Consider the following 17,449-nt stretch of genomic DNA (forward strand, 5'->3'; position numbering starts at 1 on the left):
CGTTAGTTAACGGAAATACAGTTGTTCATTGTTTGTTCATGTTAGTTCACACTGCATTAACTAATGTTAACTAGATTTTAATAATGTATTAGTAAATGTTGAAATTAACATTAACAAAGATTAATAAATGCTGTATAAGTGCAGTTCATTATTAATTCATGTTAACTAATGTGGTTAACTAATGAACCTTATTGTAAAGTGTTACCATTTAATTCTCAAAATATTTGACTTTACTCTCGTAATTTTGACTTTATTCTCATCTTTTCGATTCTGTTCTCAAAATATTTTGACTTCATTCTCAAAATATTGTGAATTTATACTCGTAAATTTTACTTTATTTTAAAAATATTTTGACTTTATTCTCATCATTTTGATTTTATTCTTGTCATTTCGATTTTCTTCTCAAAATATTTAGACTGTATTCTCATATGTCACCTTTATTCGCAAAATACTTAGACTATTCTAAAAATATTTAGACTTTATTTTAAAAATGTTTAGACTTTATTCTAAAAAATATTTAGACTTTATCTCATAATATTTCTACTTCATTCTCAAAATATTTAGACTTTCTTCTCAAAATATTATACATTCATATTTGTAATTTCGACTTTATTCTCAAAATATTTCGACTTTATTCCCATAATTATGACTTTAATTATGACTTTATTCTCAAAATATTTTGACTTTTTTACTTATAATTGACTTTATTCTCATAATATCGACTTTATTCCCATAATTGTGACTTTATTCTCAAAATATTTTGACTTTTTTTACTCATAATTGACTTTATTCTCATAATATCGACTTTATTCCCATAATTGTGACTTTATTCTCAAAATATTTGGACTTTTTTACTCATAATTGTGACTTTATTCTCAAAATATTTTGACTTTATTCTCATAATTTCAACTTTATTCTTGTAATTTCGACTTTATTCTCATAATTTTGACTTTATTCTCATAATATCAACTTTATTCCCATAATTATGACTTTATTCTCAAAATATTTTGACTTTATTCTCATAATATCGACTTTATTCCCATAATTATGACTTTATTCTAAAAATATTTTGACTTTTTTTACTCATAATTGACTTTATTCTCAAAATATTTTCACTTTATTCTCATAATTTCAACTTTATTCTTGTAATTTCAACTTTATTCTTGTAATTTCAACTTTATTCTTGTAATTTCAACTTTATTCTTGTAATTTCGACTTTATTCTCATAATTTTGACTTTATTCTCAAAATATTTTCACTTTATTCTCATAATTTCAACTTTATTCTTGTAATTTCAACTTTATTCTTGTAATTTCGACTTTATTCTCATAATTTTGACTTTATTCTCATAATATCGACTTTATTCCCATAATTATGACTTTATTCTCAAAATATTTTGACTTTATTCTCATAATATCGACTTTATTCCCATAATTATGACTTTATTCTAAAAATATTTTGACTTTTTTTACTCATAATTGACTTTATTCTCAAAATATTTTCACTTTATTCTCATAATTTCAACTTTATTCTTGTAATTTCAACTTTATTCTTGTAATTTCAACTTTATTCTTGTAATTTCAACTTTATTCTTGTAATTTCAACTTTATTCTTGTAATTTCAACTTTATTCTTGTAATTTCAACTTTATTCTTGTAATTTCAACTTTATTCTTGTAATTTCAACTTTATTCTTGTAATTTCGACTTTATTCTCATAATTTTGACTTTATTCTCAAAATATTTTCACTTTATTCTCATAATTTCAACTTTATTCTTGTAATTTCAACTTTATTCTTGTAATTTCGACTTTATTCTCATAATTTTGACTTTATTCTCATAATATCGACTTTATTCCCATAATTATGACTTTATTCTCAAAATATTTTGACTTTATTCTCATAATATCGACTTTATTCCCATAATTATGACTTTATTCTAAAAATATTTTGACTTTTTTTACTCATAATTGACTTTATTCTCAAAATATTTTCACTTTATTCTCATAATTTCAACTTTATTCTTGTAATTTCAACTTTATTCTTGTAATTTCAACTTTATTCTTGTAATTTCAACTTTATTCTTGTAATTTCGACTTTATTCTCATAATTTTGACTTTATTCTCAAAATATTTTCACTTTATTCTCATAATTTCAACTTTATTCTTGTAATTTCAACTTTATTCTTGTAATTTCGACTTTATTCTCATAATTTTGACTTTATTCTCATAATATCGACTTTATTCCCATAATTATGACTTTATTCTCAAAATATTTTGACTTTATTCTCATAATATCGACTTTATTCCCATAATTATGACTTTATTCTAAAAATATTTTGACTTTTTTTACTCATAATTAACTTTATTCTCAAAATATTTTCACTTTATTCTCATAATTTCAACTTTATTCTTGTAATTTCAACTTTATTCTTGTAATTTCAACTTTATTCTTGTAATTTCGACTTTATTCTCATAATTTTGACTTTATTCTCATAATATCAACTTTATTCCCATAATTATGACTTTATTCTCAAAATATTTTGACTTTATTCTCATAATATCGACTTTATTCCCATAATTATGACTTTATTCTAAAAATATTTTGACTTTTTTTACTCATAATTGACTTTATTCTCAAAATATTTTCACTTTATTCTCATAATTTCAACTTTATTCTTGTAATTTCAACTTTATTCTTGTAATTTCAACTTTATTCTTGTAATTTCAACTTTATTCTTGTAATTTCGACTTTATTCTCATAATTTTGACTTTATTCTCAAAATATTTTCACTTTATTCTCATAATTTCAACTTTATTCTTGTAATTTCAACTTTATTCTTGTAATTTCGACTTTATTCTCATAATTTTGACTTTATTCTCATAATATCGACTTTATTCCCATAATTATGACTTTATTCTCAAAATATTTTGACTTTATTCTCATAATATCGACTTTATTCCCATAATTATGACTTTATTCTAAAAATATTTTGACTTTTTTTACTCATAATTGACTTTATTCTCAAAATATTTTCACTTTATTCTCATAATTTCAACTTTATTCTTGTAATTTCAACTTTATTCTTGTAATTTCAACTTTATTCTTGTAATTTCAACTTTATTCTTGTAATTTCGACTTTATTCTCATAATTGACTTTATTCTCAAAATATTTTCACTTTATTCTCATAATTTCAACTTTATTCTTGTAATTTCAACTTTATTCTTGTAATTTCGACTTTATTCTCATAATTTTGACTTTATTCTCATAATATCGACTTTATTCCCATAATTATGACTTTATTCTCAAAATATTTTGACTTTATTCTCATAATATCGACTTTATTCCCATAATTATGACTTTATTCTAAAAATATTTTGACTTTTTTTACTCATAATTGACTTTATTCTCAAAATATTTTCACTTTATTCTCATAATTTCAACTTTATTCTTGTAATTTCAACTTTATTCTTGTAATTTCAACTTTATTCTTGTAATTTCAACTTTATTCTTGTAATTTCGACTTTATTCTCATAATTTTGACTTTATTCTCAAAATATTTTCACTTTATTCTCATAATTTCAACTTTATTCTTGTAATTTCAACTTTATTCTTGTAATTTCGACTTTATTCTCATAATTTTGACTTTATTCTCATAATATCGACTTTATTCCCATAATTATGACTTTATTCTCAAAATATTTTGACTTTATTCTCATAATATCGACTTTATTCCCATAATTATGACTTTATTCTAAAAATATTTTGACTTTTTTTACTCATAATTGACTTTATTCTCAAAATATTTTCACTTTATTCTCATAATTTCAACTTTATTCTTGTAATTTCAACTTTATTCTTGTAATTTCAACTTTATTCTTGTAATTTCAACTTTATTCTTGTAATTTCGACTTTATTCTCATAATTGACTTTATTCTCAAAATATTTTCACTTTATTCTCATAATTTCAACTTTATTCTTGTAATTTCGACTTTATTCTCATAATTTCAACTTTATTCTTGTAATTTCGACTTTATTCTCATAATTGACTTTATTCTCAAAATATTTTCACTTTATTCTCATAATTTCAACTTTATTCTTGTAATTTCAACTTTATTCTTGTAATTTCGACTTTATTCTCATAATTTTGACTTTATTCTCATAATATCGACTTTATTCCCATAATTATGACTTTATTCTCAAAATATTTTGACTTTATTCTCATAATATCGACTTTATTCCCATAATTATGACTTTATTCTAAAAATATTTTGACTTTTTTTACTCATAATTGACTTTATTCTCAAAATATTTTCACTTTATTCTCATAATTTCAACTTTATTCTTGTAATTTCAACTTTATTCTTGTAATTTCAACTTTATTCTTGTAATTTCGACTTTATTCTCATAATTTTGACTTTATTCTCATAATATCGACTTTATTCCCATAATTATGACTTTATTCTAAAAATATTTTGACTTTTTTACTCATAATTGACTTTATTCTCAAAATATTTTCACTTTATTCTCATAATTTCAACTTTATTCTTGTAATTTCAACTTTATTCTTGTAATTTCAACTTTATTCTTGTAATTTCGACTTTATTCTCATAATTTTGACTTTATTCTCATAATATCGACTTTATTCCCATAATTATGACTTTATTCTAAAAATATTTTGACTTTTTTTACTCATAATTATGACTTTATTCTCAAAATATTTTCACTTTATTCTCATAATTTCAACTTTATTCTTGTAATTTCAACTTTATTCTTGTAATTTCAACTTTATTCTTGTAATTTCGACTTTATTCTCATAATTTTGACTTTATTCTCATAATATCGACTTTATTCCCATAATTATGACTTTATTCTAAAAATATTTTGACTTTTTTACTCATAATTGACTTTATTCTCAAAATATTTTCACTTTATTCTCATAATTTCAACTTTATTCTTGTAATTTCGACTTTATTCTCATAATTTTGACTTTTTCTCAAAATATTTTGACTTTTTTACTTATAATTTCGACTTTATTCTCAAAATATTTTAAGTTTATTCTCATAATTTCAACTTTATTCTTGTAATTTCGATTTAATTCTCATAATTTTAACTTTATTCTTGTAATTTCGACTTTATTCTCATAATTTCGACTTTATTCTCATAATTTTGACTTTATTCTCAAAATATTTACACTTTTTTACTCATAATTTTGACTTTATTCTCAAAATATTTTGACTTTTTTACTCATAATTTCGACTTTATTCTCAAAATATTTTAACTTTATTCTCATAATTTCAACTTTATTGTAATTTCGACTTTATTCTCATAATTTTAACTTTATTCTCTAAATATTTTCATTTTATTCTCATAATTTCAACCTTATTCTTGTAATTTTGACTTTATTCTCAAAATATTTTGACTTTTTTACTCATAATTTCGACTTTATTCTCAAAATATTTTAACTTTATTCTCATAATTTCAACTTTATTGTAATTTCGACTTTATTCTCATAATTTTAACTTTATTCTCTAAATATTTTCATTTTATTCTCATAATTTCAACCTTATTCTTGTAATTTCGACTTTATTCTCATAATTTTAACTTTATTCTCTAAATATTTTCATTTTATTCTCATAATTTCAACTTTATTCTTGTAATTTCAACTTTATTCTCGTAATTTTAACTTTATTCTCAAAAGTTTTTCATTTTATTCATTCATAATATCGACTTTATTCCCATTATTATGACTTTATTCTCAAAATATTTCTTACTTTTTCACTTATAATTTCAACTATATTCTCAAAATATTTCGACTTTAGTCTCATAATTTTAACTTTATTCTCAAAATATTTAAAATGTATTATCGTAATTTTTTCCTCTAAATATTATGACTAATCTTGTAATCTTATATTTTCTTTTCTTTTTTTTTCGTTTACGTAGCACCAAAACGCCGTCGCAGTTTAAAACTTTAGGGTGAATGTTTTTTTTTTCTCAAAGAAATTAACACTTGTATTAAACAAAGACACATTCAATTGTTCAAAAGTGACTTACAATTTGATAACTGAAATTGGAAATGTATTAAGGAAAAATGTTAGATTTAATTGTAAATTGTAAAATTTTCATATTTATATATAATATAAATTATATACAAGTGTTTACATACAAATACATACAAAAATGTTTGTTTAAATATATACATGTGTGTGTATTTACATATTCATAATAAATATACACAGTACACACATATAGTATGCAAACATAAACTTTTATTTTGAATTCATTTTGCAGCTCTAGTAGAAATTATGTTCGATAAATTAACATTTATTAGGTTGAATTTCCTTTTTTTTTAAATTGCTTATTAATAAACAGGGTGGACAATTTCCAGTAAATTTCAGAAACATTCCAGAAATTTTGGAAACTTTCCAGGACTTTTTGGAATCTTCCTGGGTTTTTATTCCAGAAATTTACCGAAAATTTTCCACCCCTTTGCAACCCTGTTAATAAATGTTTAACTTTTGATTATTGCTGGTGCCGCTAGTAATTATGCATCTATTTTTTATTTTATTTACAATCTATTTTCAGGTTCATTTTAAGCCAGCCATGTAGTAATTTTTAAACAATAGTTGAGTTAAATAAAACCCAGAAGCCTGGGTTTAACATCTAACCCAGCATTTTTTAGAGTGTAATAAGTCAAAATTATTTTATGTGTTAATTACTGATGCTGCCGATCAACCTGATCAATTACTTTACATTTGTTTGTATGTTCTGAAGCTATATTTAGTTATTCGATAATACTTACAGGGACAGGTCACTAAAAATAGATGTTAAAATAATTGTTTTAAACCTGTACAAGTTTAGAAAAGAAGATATTTTGTAGAATGTGGGTAACCAAACTGTTGGCCATAGCCATTAATTTCCACAGTATGGAAAAAAATACTATGGAAGTCAATGGCTACCAGAAACTGTTCTTCAAAATATCTTCTTTTGTGCTTAACAGAACAAAAAGAAATTCATACAGGTTTAGAACGACATGTAAATGATGACAGAATTTACATGTTTGAGTGTAGTATCCCTTTAACATTCAGTTGTTTTGATTTACTATTCCTTTAATAATTATAATATTATCAAATGGACTCATTTTCAGATTTCCCGATTCAATTCAATTTGATTTGCACGCTCTCGATTTGATTCGGTTTTTGAGCCGATTCTCGGTTTTTTAATTACATTCAGTGAATATAGTTTTAAAACAAATGCTAGTGATATTTCTCAAAATTGAACAGTAAACATCCGTTTACAAATGCTGAATTAATAAAAAGAAATTAAGAGCCACAGGCCTGTATTTTAAACCTATTCTTTTTTTGTATAGGGTCCTTTTTTTAAACAAAAATAACATTGCGCAAATTAGAGGGTTTTAGTGGAGTAGACTAATGATAAAATTCACATTAACCAGATCTTGTTAAATATTTGCTGAAATAAGAACCAGAAAAGATCATTTCGCAGCTTTTTGAGAATCAACGCCATTTAAGAAAACGATTAAGGCGAGACACTGCAGGTGAATAGGGTAAAAAAATTAACTAATAGTTATCACCTTACTTACCCAGTTGATTGATTACATTGATAATTGCAAACATTTTTTGTATTACAAGTTTTCTAAAATGTTAGGTTTGAATATGCAAATGAGACATCGTTTAATGAAATATGTGCTCATTTGCATACATTTCTAGTGCAAAAATCTAAACACTGGATGAAGTAGGTTTCAAAATTCTTGTTTCATTTTTTGACATATTAAAGTCAAATGTTTTTACAGAGGGGAATTTGGATATCTCATTTCGTCATGCCATAATTAAAAAAACAGACAGGAAACCATTTTTACCATTTTGGGGGAAATAAAATGTTGTATAAAATCAAACTAATTATATATGAACAAATCCCTCTGTAAAAACCTTCAGAATATAGACAAGAATAAAAATGTAAAGTTTGGTGTGTGTAAGTGCTACTGAAGTGGAGATTTATGGCTCAGTTTAGAAGAAAAAAACTAATTTTGAGAAAACGGCCTTTAAAAATATGGATTGTAATTGAAATCTATTGACACAAATAGATAAAGTGCTATAAAAGAAACAGTGTTTTTCGGATGTTTTCTTTCCACTAGTCTGAAAAACACTTTATGAAACACCAAAAAGCCCAAAATCTCAAACTTGACACAGTGTTGTTTTCGTCAACGATGACGAAATCATTTCGTTGACGCCACGTTTTTTGACAATAATGAGACGATGACGAGATAAAAATGGCTCGTTAATGACTAAAACATGACGAGACGTGTGTGAGTTTTCGTTGACGAGACGAGAATAGACGAAAATGTTAGTGGGTGGTCCGTCAGACGTTTAAAATGCATGACATTTCGGCTTATTGTGCATGCCAATTAAAACCGAAAAAGTATCTGCCACCATGGCAAGCCGTTTTAGCATTAAATACTCTTTGCCATACTAGTATGGCAAGCCGTTTTAGCATTCTATCCTTGTTTGGTTACGCTCAACACGGCACATTGTTGTCACTCAGACAGACAGACGATTAACCATGATGGCGGCAGTTTGCACACAGGGTGGTCGCAAACGGCGAGAGGACCTATGGGTGTATTTCAAATATATGTCTTTTATGTTTTAAAACATTCCTTCATTATTGTAATTATTGGTGAAAATAGTCGATCCGGAAGCTCACATTGTGTTGAACTATAGATCTGCTATTTTCACAACTTATAAGTGACACTACCCAACAGCAAAATACTTACTGACCTACATTAATTTGTTAAAAGACTGTTTCCCCTTTTTTTTGACTAACTAGACTAAAACCTTTTTGACTTTTCGTCGACTAAAACTGGACTAAAACTATCACATTTAGAAGTGACTAAAATTTGACTAAAGCATTTTAGTCCAAAAGACTAAGACTAAGACTAAATCTAAGATGGTTGTCAAAAACAACACTGACTTGACAGGTGCATGAAAAAAAACAGCGTTTTTGTCTGCAGTATCTCCCCTTAATCGAAAAGTCAATCATTAAATGGTTTAAGAATCAGATTGTGAAATCCCTAAATATTCCTACCCCTAAAACATACTGTTTAAATCCTACTCTCATATATTTACTGAGTTTTCGCAAAGCATTTGTCAGTTAACTCACACTACATCTAAAGGCCAAAGGCTACGTACTAGACGTCATGTGACGTACTGTACTGCATTTCTGCTATTTCCTAGGCCTCTACTACAGTATGTGAATAGCAAGTCCAGTCTGGGAACACAGACATACCGTATCTTGCGTGTGTGCGCTCCAATGGAGAAGTCAGACGGATTGGCACTCAAGCAGAAGAGCCCCGTTCTTTGTGAATTCATTAGCGCCGGTCAGGACCTCAGGGGAGCGCTGGTTTTGGCAAGTGAAGCGCACAGCATGCGTCACGTATGTGATCCGAGTGCTTCGGCCACACTGAATAAGCTGGCTAATCACGCCTGCGCCATAAAACGGCCGCTCGTGCATTGATCCAGAAGGAAGATTAATAGAAAAATCCATGATCTGTTCAGGAACGGTCTAGCTTTCACCTAATCATTAAACCTAAAGTAACTAGTTTTATGGCTTAATATAACATTCCAGACACCAGATGACAGAAAATGCTATCTAACGAGTTATAACACACCCTCAAATCTGTAATAACAATAATTGTCACACGACACAAAAACTTGCGGTACAACTTGTTCTTTTAAAGCATTCTTTCTTGTTGTTCAGCAAGTCAAAATCATCTTCAAGTAAAAGCTGGCCAACGCAAAATCGTAGTAGCAGAAGTCCCCTGCTCAAATTTTTGATTTTGCTAATAATTATTCTGAAGAAAGATAGACATGTATAGTGATGAAAGCCTAAAGATTAAATGTCATGGATGAATGTTTACTGAGTAATCCACTATTTTGTAGAGGAAGGTCAAAATGGCAATTTTCACCTTAGAGTCAAGTTACAGGGGGTTAAAGTGACCTCAGAAAGATGGCAGCATTATAATGTTATTTTTACACAGAGATCGGTAGTTCTATTAGTAAAATCTGTTGACTTCAGCAATCTGTGTTGCACTATGTGCCAATGGTGAGCATTCAAAAATGGGCAAACAGCACTTTTCTCTCAGTTTTTCTTTAAAGTTTGCATGCCTGTAACTCAAGAAGTATTATAGATATTTTAATGCTCTTTTAGATATTGGGTCTTAACAAACTTTCCATTTGGTATCTTTCTTTTTAATCCCCTATGAGATTTGGTTCTAAAGATATTGGAATTTCAATATGGCTCCGGGAGTAAATCATTAATATGTACACATTTTCAGTGGACAAAAACCAAATGTGGGTCAGTTTGAAAGAATACAATACTTCTTTTCTTTTAAAGAGGAATGTCTGAAGAACAAATAAAGTTAAAACTAGAGATGTATCTCATTTCCTTCTGTCAAAACAACTGCGTTGAACACACCTGCCTGAGTGCCATAACTATTCTTTTTCCAAAGTTTGCATGTCTGTAACTCAAGAAGTATTAAAGATATGACAATATTAAGATTCTAGTTTTAATTAACTTTTCTTTTTGAATCATCATTTTCAATCCCCTATATTGTCCATGTCCAGATTGTTGAATGTTACCATTTTCAGTGGTCGAAAACCACTCTTTGTATACTATATATATATATATATATATATATATATATATATATATATACTTATTTGCTTTCTGTAGTCTATTACAATTCTAATTTCAACATTATTTGTTCTTCAGACAAGTTTAGCAGCTGCCTTAAAATTTTAAGTTAAATCAACTTAAGTCATTTCAACTCACAAGTTAAATCAACTCATTTTTGTTGTAATAAGTTAAAATGACTTGTAGTTTTAAGCTGATTTAACTTAAAATTTTAAGGCAGCTGCTGAACTTAGGTTTTTGAATCTGGTGTAAACTTTTTACAGTGTAGAAGCTTAAATCATATTGTGATATCTTTAATACTTCCTGAGTTATAGGCACGCAAATTTTGGAAAATTAATATTTATGGCACTCAGACTGGTATGTTTAACGCAGTTGTCTTGACAGAAAGAAATGAGATACATCTCTAACTCAAACATTATTTGTTCTTCAAACATTCCTCTTTAAAAGAAAAGAAGTGTTGTATTTTTTCAAACTGACCCACATTTGGTTTTTGACCTCTGAAAATGTGTACATTTTAACGATTTACTCCTGGAGCCATATTGAAATTCCAATATCTCTAGGACCAAATCTAATAGGGCATTAAAAATACAGATTCCAAAAGAAAAGTTTATTAAGAAGTAGAATCTAAAATCATATTGTGATATCTTTAATACTTCCTGAGTTACAGGCACACAAATTTTGGAAAATGAATACAATGATACACCTTTAGCTTAAACATTATTTGTTCTTCAAACATTCCTCTTTAAAAGAAAAAAAGTATTTTTGTTTTTTTTTTTTCAAACTGACCCACTAAAAATTTATACATTTTAACAATTTACTCCCAGAGCCTTACTGAAATTCCAATATCTCTAGAACTAAATCTAATAGGGCATTAAAAATAAAGATGCCAAACGGAAACTTTATTAAGACCCAATATCTAAAGGGCTGTAATACTTCTTGAGTTATAGGCATGCAAACTTTGGGGGAAAAAACTTGAAAAGTGTTGTTTTCCTATATTTGAATGGTCACCATTGGTACATAATGCAACAAAGATCGCTAAAGTCAACAGATTTTACTAATAGAACTACCAATCTCTGTGTAAAAATAAGATAATGATGCTTTCTAAAGTCATTTTTACCCCCCTAGTGGATTACTCAGTAAATATTCATCCATGACATTTAACATGTTGGCTTTCATCACTATATATGTCTATCTTCCTTCAGAAAAAAATATTAGCAAAATCAAAAATTTGAGGTTTTTGTAATTTGGTTGATTTGACACTGAATGATCCAGTAGGAATATCTTCTCTAAAACCAACTGGGCATATTTCCTCCGCAAGGACATAACAAGGTGAAAACCATCTCAACACCAGACCGCACATCCACCACAGTCAAATCAATTCTGAGCCACGGTAAGAGGACAGCTGGGAAAAGAGCCTGTCAAAAAACACAATCTATGATGAATGAGGAATATCGCAACTGGCACCAGTGGAAACCTCAAAAACCCATTGAAAAAGACAATGAAAGAGGGAAAATAGAAGTGGGGAGAGGCAAAGAGCATAAGAAAGATGCCCCTGAGAAAGATTACGCTGCCTTAGACACACACTGCTGCTGCCGCCTCCCTGCCAGCACACACACACACACACACACACACACACACACACACACACTGCAGCGTGGCGAATGGGTAAACTCCCTCACATCGCCTATCTTGAAGGGAAGAGGGTGCACGGATAACATTTCCCTAAATAAATTCACTGTGACTGAATGCATCCTATTAAACTTGGCTGCAAACGGCGAGTGCAGACGCAAGAAAATTTCATTAAAACACCCGCTGAGACCTAACAGTCCATCATTAGATCAAAGTCCATTAACAGATTGTATCTAAGGAATATCTAGATGGCGAATGCCAGAGAACAGGCAGTGATTCGATCAAGATTATTTTCTGTCTCAGAGTCTTGGCACGGCTCGTGATGCGATTTCAGTCAACCGTGTTCTCAACAACAGACAAAATTCAACAGGATCCTATGAAAGCACTCGACGTTCTGCTCAAGTACACATGAAACAGATACTAAAAATATGAACGATGTAGACTGCACACATCAGATCACTGAGTAAACGAATATATACAAAGGCAACTGACTAACAATGAAAGCAGACTAGACTGACTAGACTCCTAGGTTAGGTGATTTAATACTGAGGAAGTTGACATGTTGTGGTGTAACATGCTAGATTTCCTCTAAAACTCTTGTAATATTATTATTCATGACATTATCATGACCTTATTATAATTAAGACTATGTAATATTTGTAATTTAAAAAAAAAATGTTACACCACAACACTTGATAGAACAGAATGATCTACACTACCATTCAAAAGGTTGAGATCTGAAGGTTTTTTAAAGAGGTCTCTTATGCTCATCAAGGCTGCATTTATTTGATCAAAAATACAGAAAAAAAACAGTAATATTGTGAAATATTATTGCAATTTAAATTTCTGTTTTTCTATTTTAATGAACTTTAAAATGTCATTTATTCCTGTGATGCAAAGCTGAATTTTCAGCATCATTACTGCAGTCTTCAGTGTCACATGATCCTTCAGAAATCATTCTAATATTCTTTATTATTAATGTTGGAAACAGTTGCAATACTTCTCTTTTTTTTGGAAGAATTTATTTAAAATAGCTATATTACTTTGTTACTATATATAATATAAGTATTATATATAAAATTTATATATATATATATATATATATATATATATATATATATATATATAATATAAAATCACTGTATCAATTTAACACATCCTTGCTAATAAAAGTATAAATTCCTTACAAACAGTAGTTTGTATTGTTACAAAAAATACATTTATTTTGAATAAATGCTGTTCTTTTTAACTTTTTATTCATCAAAGAATCCTGTAAAAAGTATCACTGGTTCCAATATATATATATATATATGTGTGTGTGTGTGTGTGTGTGTGTGTGTGTGTGTGTGTGTGTGTGTGTGTGTGTGTGTGTGTGTGTGTGTGTGTGTGTGTGTGTGTGTGTGTGTGTGTGTGTGTGTGTGTGTGTGAAAAAAAACATTTACAACATTTATAATAAATCAGCAAATTAGACTGATTTCTCAAGGGTTGTGTGACAATAAAGACTGGAGTAATGATCAAGTATATTTATAATGATGAAGTATATTAAAATAGAAATCCATTGTTTTATATTTCAATAATATTTCACAATACTACTGTTTTTTTCTGTGTTTTTGATCAAATAAATAAGCATAAGAGAATTCTTTAAAAACATTAAAAATCTTACTGTCCAAAAACTAAAAAAAAAAAAAGTAGTGTACATGATAAATAGGATGATTAAAACCTATGACAATACGCATATTCACACACTTTATGTATTATATATAAATATCTATTATACATGGATATTTTTATCCAAAATCTTGATGTTGAATTAAACGTTTATAAACGTTATATGTACTACACTTCAGATTGCCTTCGAAAACATTTCGCTTTTTTCATAACCAAACACTATTTATGAAAATAATGTATTTATGAATTTATGAAAATCAATATAAGGTGTAACGTTAACTAAAGAATAAGCTGCAGCTTGACATTCAGTAATGTAAATATCAAGCTTGTATATATTAACTTAAAGATAATCTTCAATCTTTTACGTTAATAAAGATACATACATATATATTTAATGCATGACTGGATTTCTGCATATGTTCGATCTCCACCGTTAAATCCCTAAAAGAAATCCTTAAACTTTTAAAGCTATTGACGGGGTTTTATTCACCATGTCCACAGGAAACGCATTCTTGCTAGTATCTCGCCGCTATTTAAGTAATAATTTATGAATTTATAAAATCAAGTGACTGTGAACCCACTTACTCATAGTAACCCGAATTCTGCCACAGTGTTGACAACTAAGTGCCCTTAATAAATGCAAGTGTGTTAGCTAAGAAAGCCAGCCCCTCCGAAGCGGCTCCACAGGCGCCTTCATCTGCCTGACAGAAATAAAAACAGCAAATGAATAGAGGGCTCTGTCAGCGCGGTTTGGCCTCTATTGACAAGCACACACCCAGCTCAAAGAGAAAAGCAAAACAATCACAAACCTTGCATCACCCGCTTTGAAGGCTAAAGTCCCTGAATGTGCCCGGGATTCGCGTAAAACATGCAACGAGAATGCGACCAATCAGAGCCGTGTGACCGGCGAGGCAGCCAATCGGGACAGGCTACGCTTGGACGAGAGCCAATCATAGCAAAGCTCATTGCTCCTGCGGACACAGAGGGGTGGGGGAGGGTTCACTCGCATGTTCGTGCAGGAAACAGAAATGTGAGCGCGATGTGGGGTGAAAGTGAGGGTGGAGGAGGTGAATGGTGAGGGGGGATGGTTGTGGAGGGAAAAAAATAACTTGTTTTTATAAAATTGCGAATCGTATTAAAACCTTTACAGTCTATGGTTGAAACAGACAAATCTTGAGACAATGAGCAAAACACGAACCATAACTTTACCTTTCAATGGTTAATTAAATGGCATTTATATTTTGAAATAATTTAGTGAAGATCACTGGAATATTCTATTTATAAAGACATTATTAATGCGATAGTTTTTCTAGTATATGGAAAAAATACTATAGAAGTCAATAGGAACCAGAAACTGATGACATTCTACACATTCTTCAAAATATGTTCTTTTGTGTTCAGCAGAAGAAAGAGATTCATACAGGTTAAGGTTATACACACTCCTGGTGGTGAGTTTTATAGTTTTTAATGCGTTTTATTTGCAGATATACATGCTTATATTTTCTGTGACAGAAAAATGTTCTTATGTATTTTCTAATGTCTATGGAAGCCCATTTTTGGCATGTAAGAAAAAAATGTATGCCTTAAAAAGTCAAAATTATGACATAAGTCATAATTACGAGATACAAGTTTAAAATTATGAATTTAAAAAGTTGCAATTACGAAAAAAAAAAGTTGAAATGACTTAAAAAGTCAAAATTATGACTTACTTAGGTCATTATTACGAGATAAAAAGTCGAAATTATGACTTTAAAAGTCAAAATTATGAATTTAAAAGTCGAAATTTTGACAGTGGACATAATTACCAGACAAAAATGTGAAGTTATGACAAAAAAATCTAAATTATGACTTTAAAAGTCGTTATTACGAGATAAAAATGTCGTAATTATGACGTTAAAAGTCGAAATTATGACTTAACTCATAATTATGAGATAAAAGGTCTTACAAAGTCATAAATACAAGATTAAAATTCTAAATTATGTCTTTAAAAGTCAAAATTATGACTTACTTAGGTCATAAATATGAGATAAAAAGGTCGAAATTATGACATACTTTGGTCATAATTACTAGAAAGTTATGACATAAAGTCAAAATTATACATTTAAAAGTCGAAATAACGACTTCGGTCAATTATGAGATAAAACGTTGAAATTTTGACTTTAATGACTTTAAAAATCAAAATGATGACATACTTTGGTCATAATTTACCAGACAAAAAGTCGAAGTTATGACATGAAGTCAAAATTTTGACTTAAAAAATCGTAATTACGAGATGAAAAGTCAAAATTATGATTTACTTAGGTCATCAATATGAGATTAAAACTCAAAATTATGACTTACTTAGGTCATAATTTTGAGATAAAAGTCGAAATTATAACTTACTTAGGTCGTAATTAAGAGATAAAAAGTTGAAATTATGACTTTAAAAGTCGAAATTATGACATACTTTGGTCATAATTGCTAGACAAAAAGTCGAAGTTATGAAATAAAGTCAAAATTATGACTTTAAAAGTCATAATTACGAGATAAAAAGTCGAAATTATCAATTTAAAAGTCAAAATTACAAGATAAAAAAGTCGAAATTATCAATTTAAAAGTTGTAATTACAAGATTAAAAAAAATCTAAATAATGACTTACTTAGGTCATAATTACGAGATAAAAAAGTTGAAATTATGAATTACTTTCATCATAATTTTAAGACAAAAAGTCAAAATTATGACTTACAAGGTCAAAATTGTGAAATAAAAAGTCTGAATTATGTCTCAAGTAGGCCTATAAAAATATCAATAAACCAGATTTGGTCTTTTTTATTTTCACTAATTTCACCGTCATAATTTTGACTTTTTATCTCATAGCCTTGACTTTATAAGTCATAATTTCGACTTTTTAATCTCACAGTTTTTACATTTAAAGTCATAATTTATTTAGTCATAATTTTGACTTAAGTATGTCAACATTTCTACATTTTAAGCAATGATTTACGTGGCGGAAATGACATGTTTTTCTGTTGGTTTTGTATTTAGGAATCAATTATGTGTTTCATCACTATATTTTTAAAATAAAATATTTTTTAGCTGAATATTAAAAAAGATTTAAAAAACAAAGTGAATCTGCAGTCTGGTTGTGCTATATAAACGATAAAAGGTCGAAGTTATGACATAAAGTCAAAATTATGACTTTAAAAGTAAATATAATGACATACTTTGGTCATAATTAACAGACAAAAAGTCAAAGTTATGACAAAGTCAAAATTATGACTTTAAAAGTCGTAATTACGAGATAAGACGAAATTATGACTTTGAAAGTCATACATACGATATTAAAATTCTAAATGATGGCATACTTTGGTCATAATTAAGAGACAAAAAGTTAAAATTATGACTTTAAAAGTCGTAATTACAATTAGGACATAATTACGAGATAAAAAGTCATAAAGTCATAAATACAA

General features: G+C 28.1%; 1 protein-coding gene across 1 annotated transcript in view; it reads right to left on the reverse strand.

Annotated features, from left to right (window-relative positions):
- ctbp1 (C-terminal binding protein 1) overlaps window positions 1-14,609 on the reverse strand; it is a 55,586-nt gene extending 40,977 nt beyond the window's left edge. The window contains exon 1 of the mRNA XM_073820365.1: window positions 14,586-14,609. Within this exon, the coding sequence (XP_073676466.1) occupies window positions 14,586-14,589 (4 nt within the window). The 5' untranslated portion in view covers window positions 14,590-14,609. The remainder of the gene's footprint in view (window positions 1-14,585) is intronic.
- Between the last annotated feature and the right edge of the window lie 2,840 nt (window positions 14,610-17,449).

The sequence above is a fragment of the Garra rufa genome, chromosome 16 (genome assembly GCF_049309525.1).
Source record: "Garra rufa chromosome 16, GarRuf1.0, whole genome shotgun sequence".
NCBI classification, from domain to species: domain Eukaryota; kingdom Metazoa; phylum Chordata; class Actinopteri; order Cypriniformes; family Cyprinidae; genus Garra; species Garra rufa.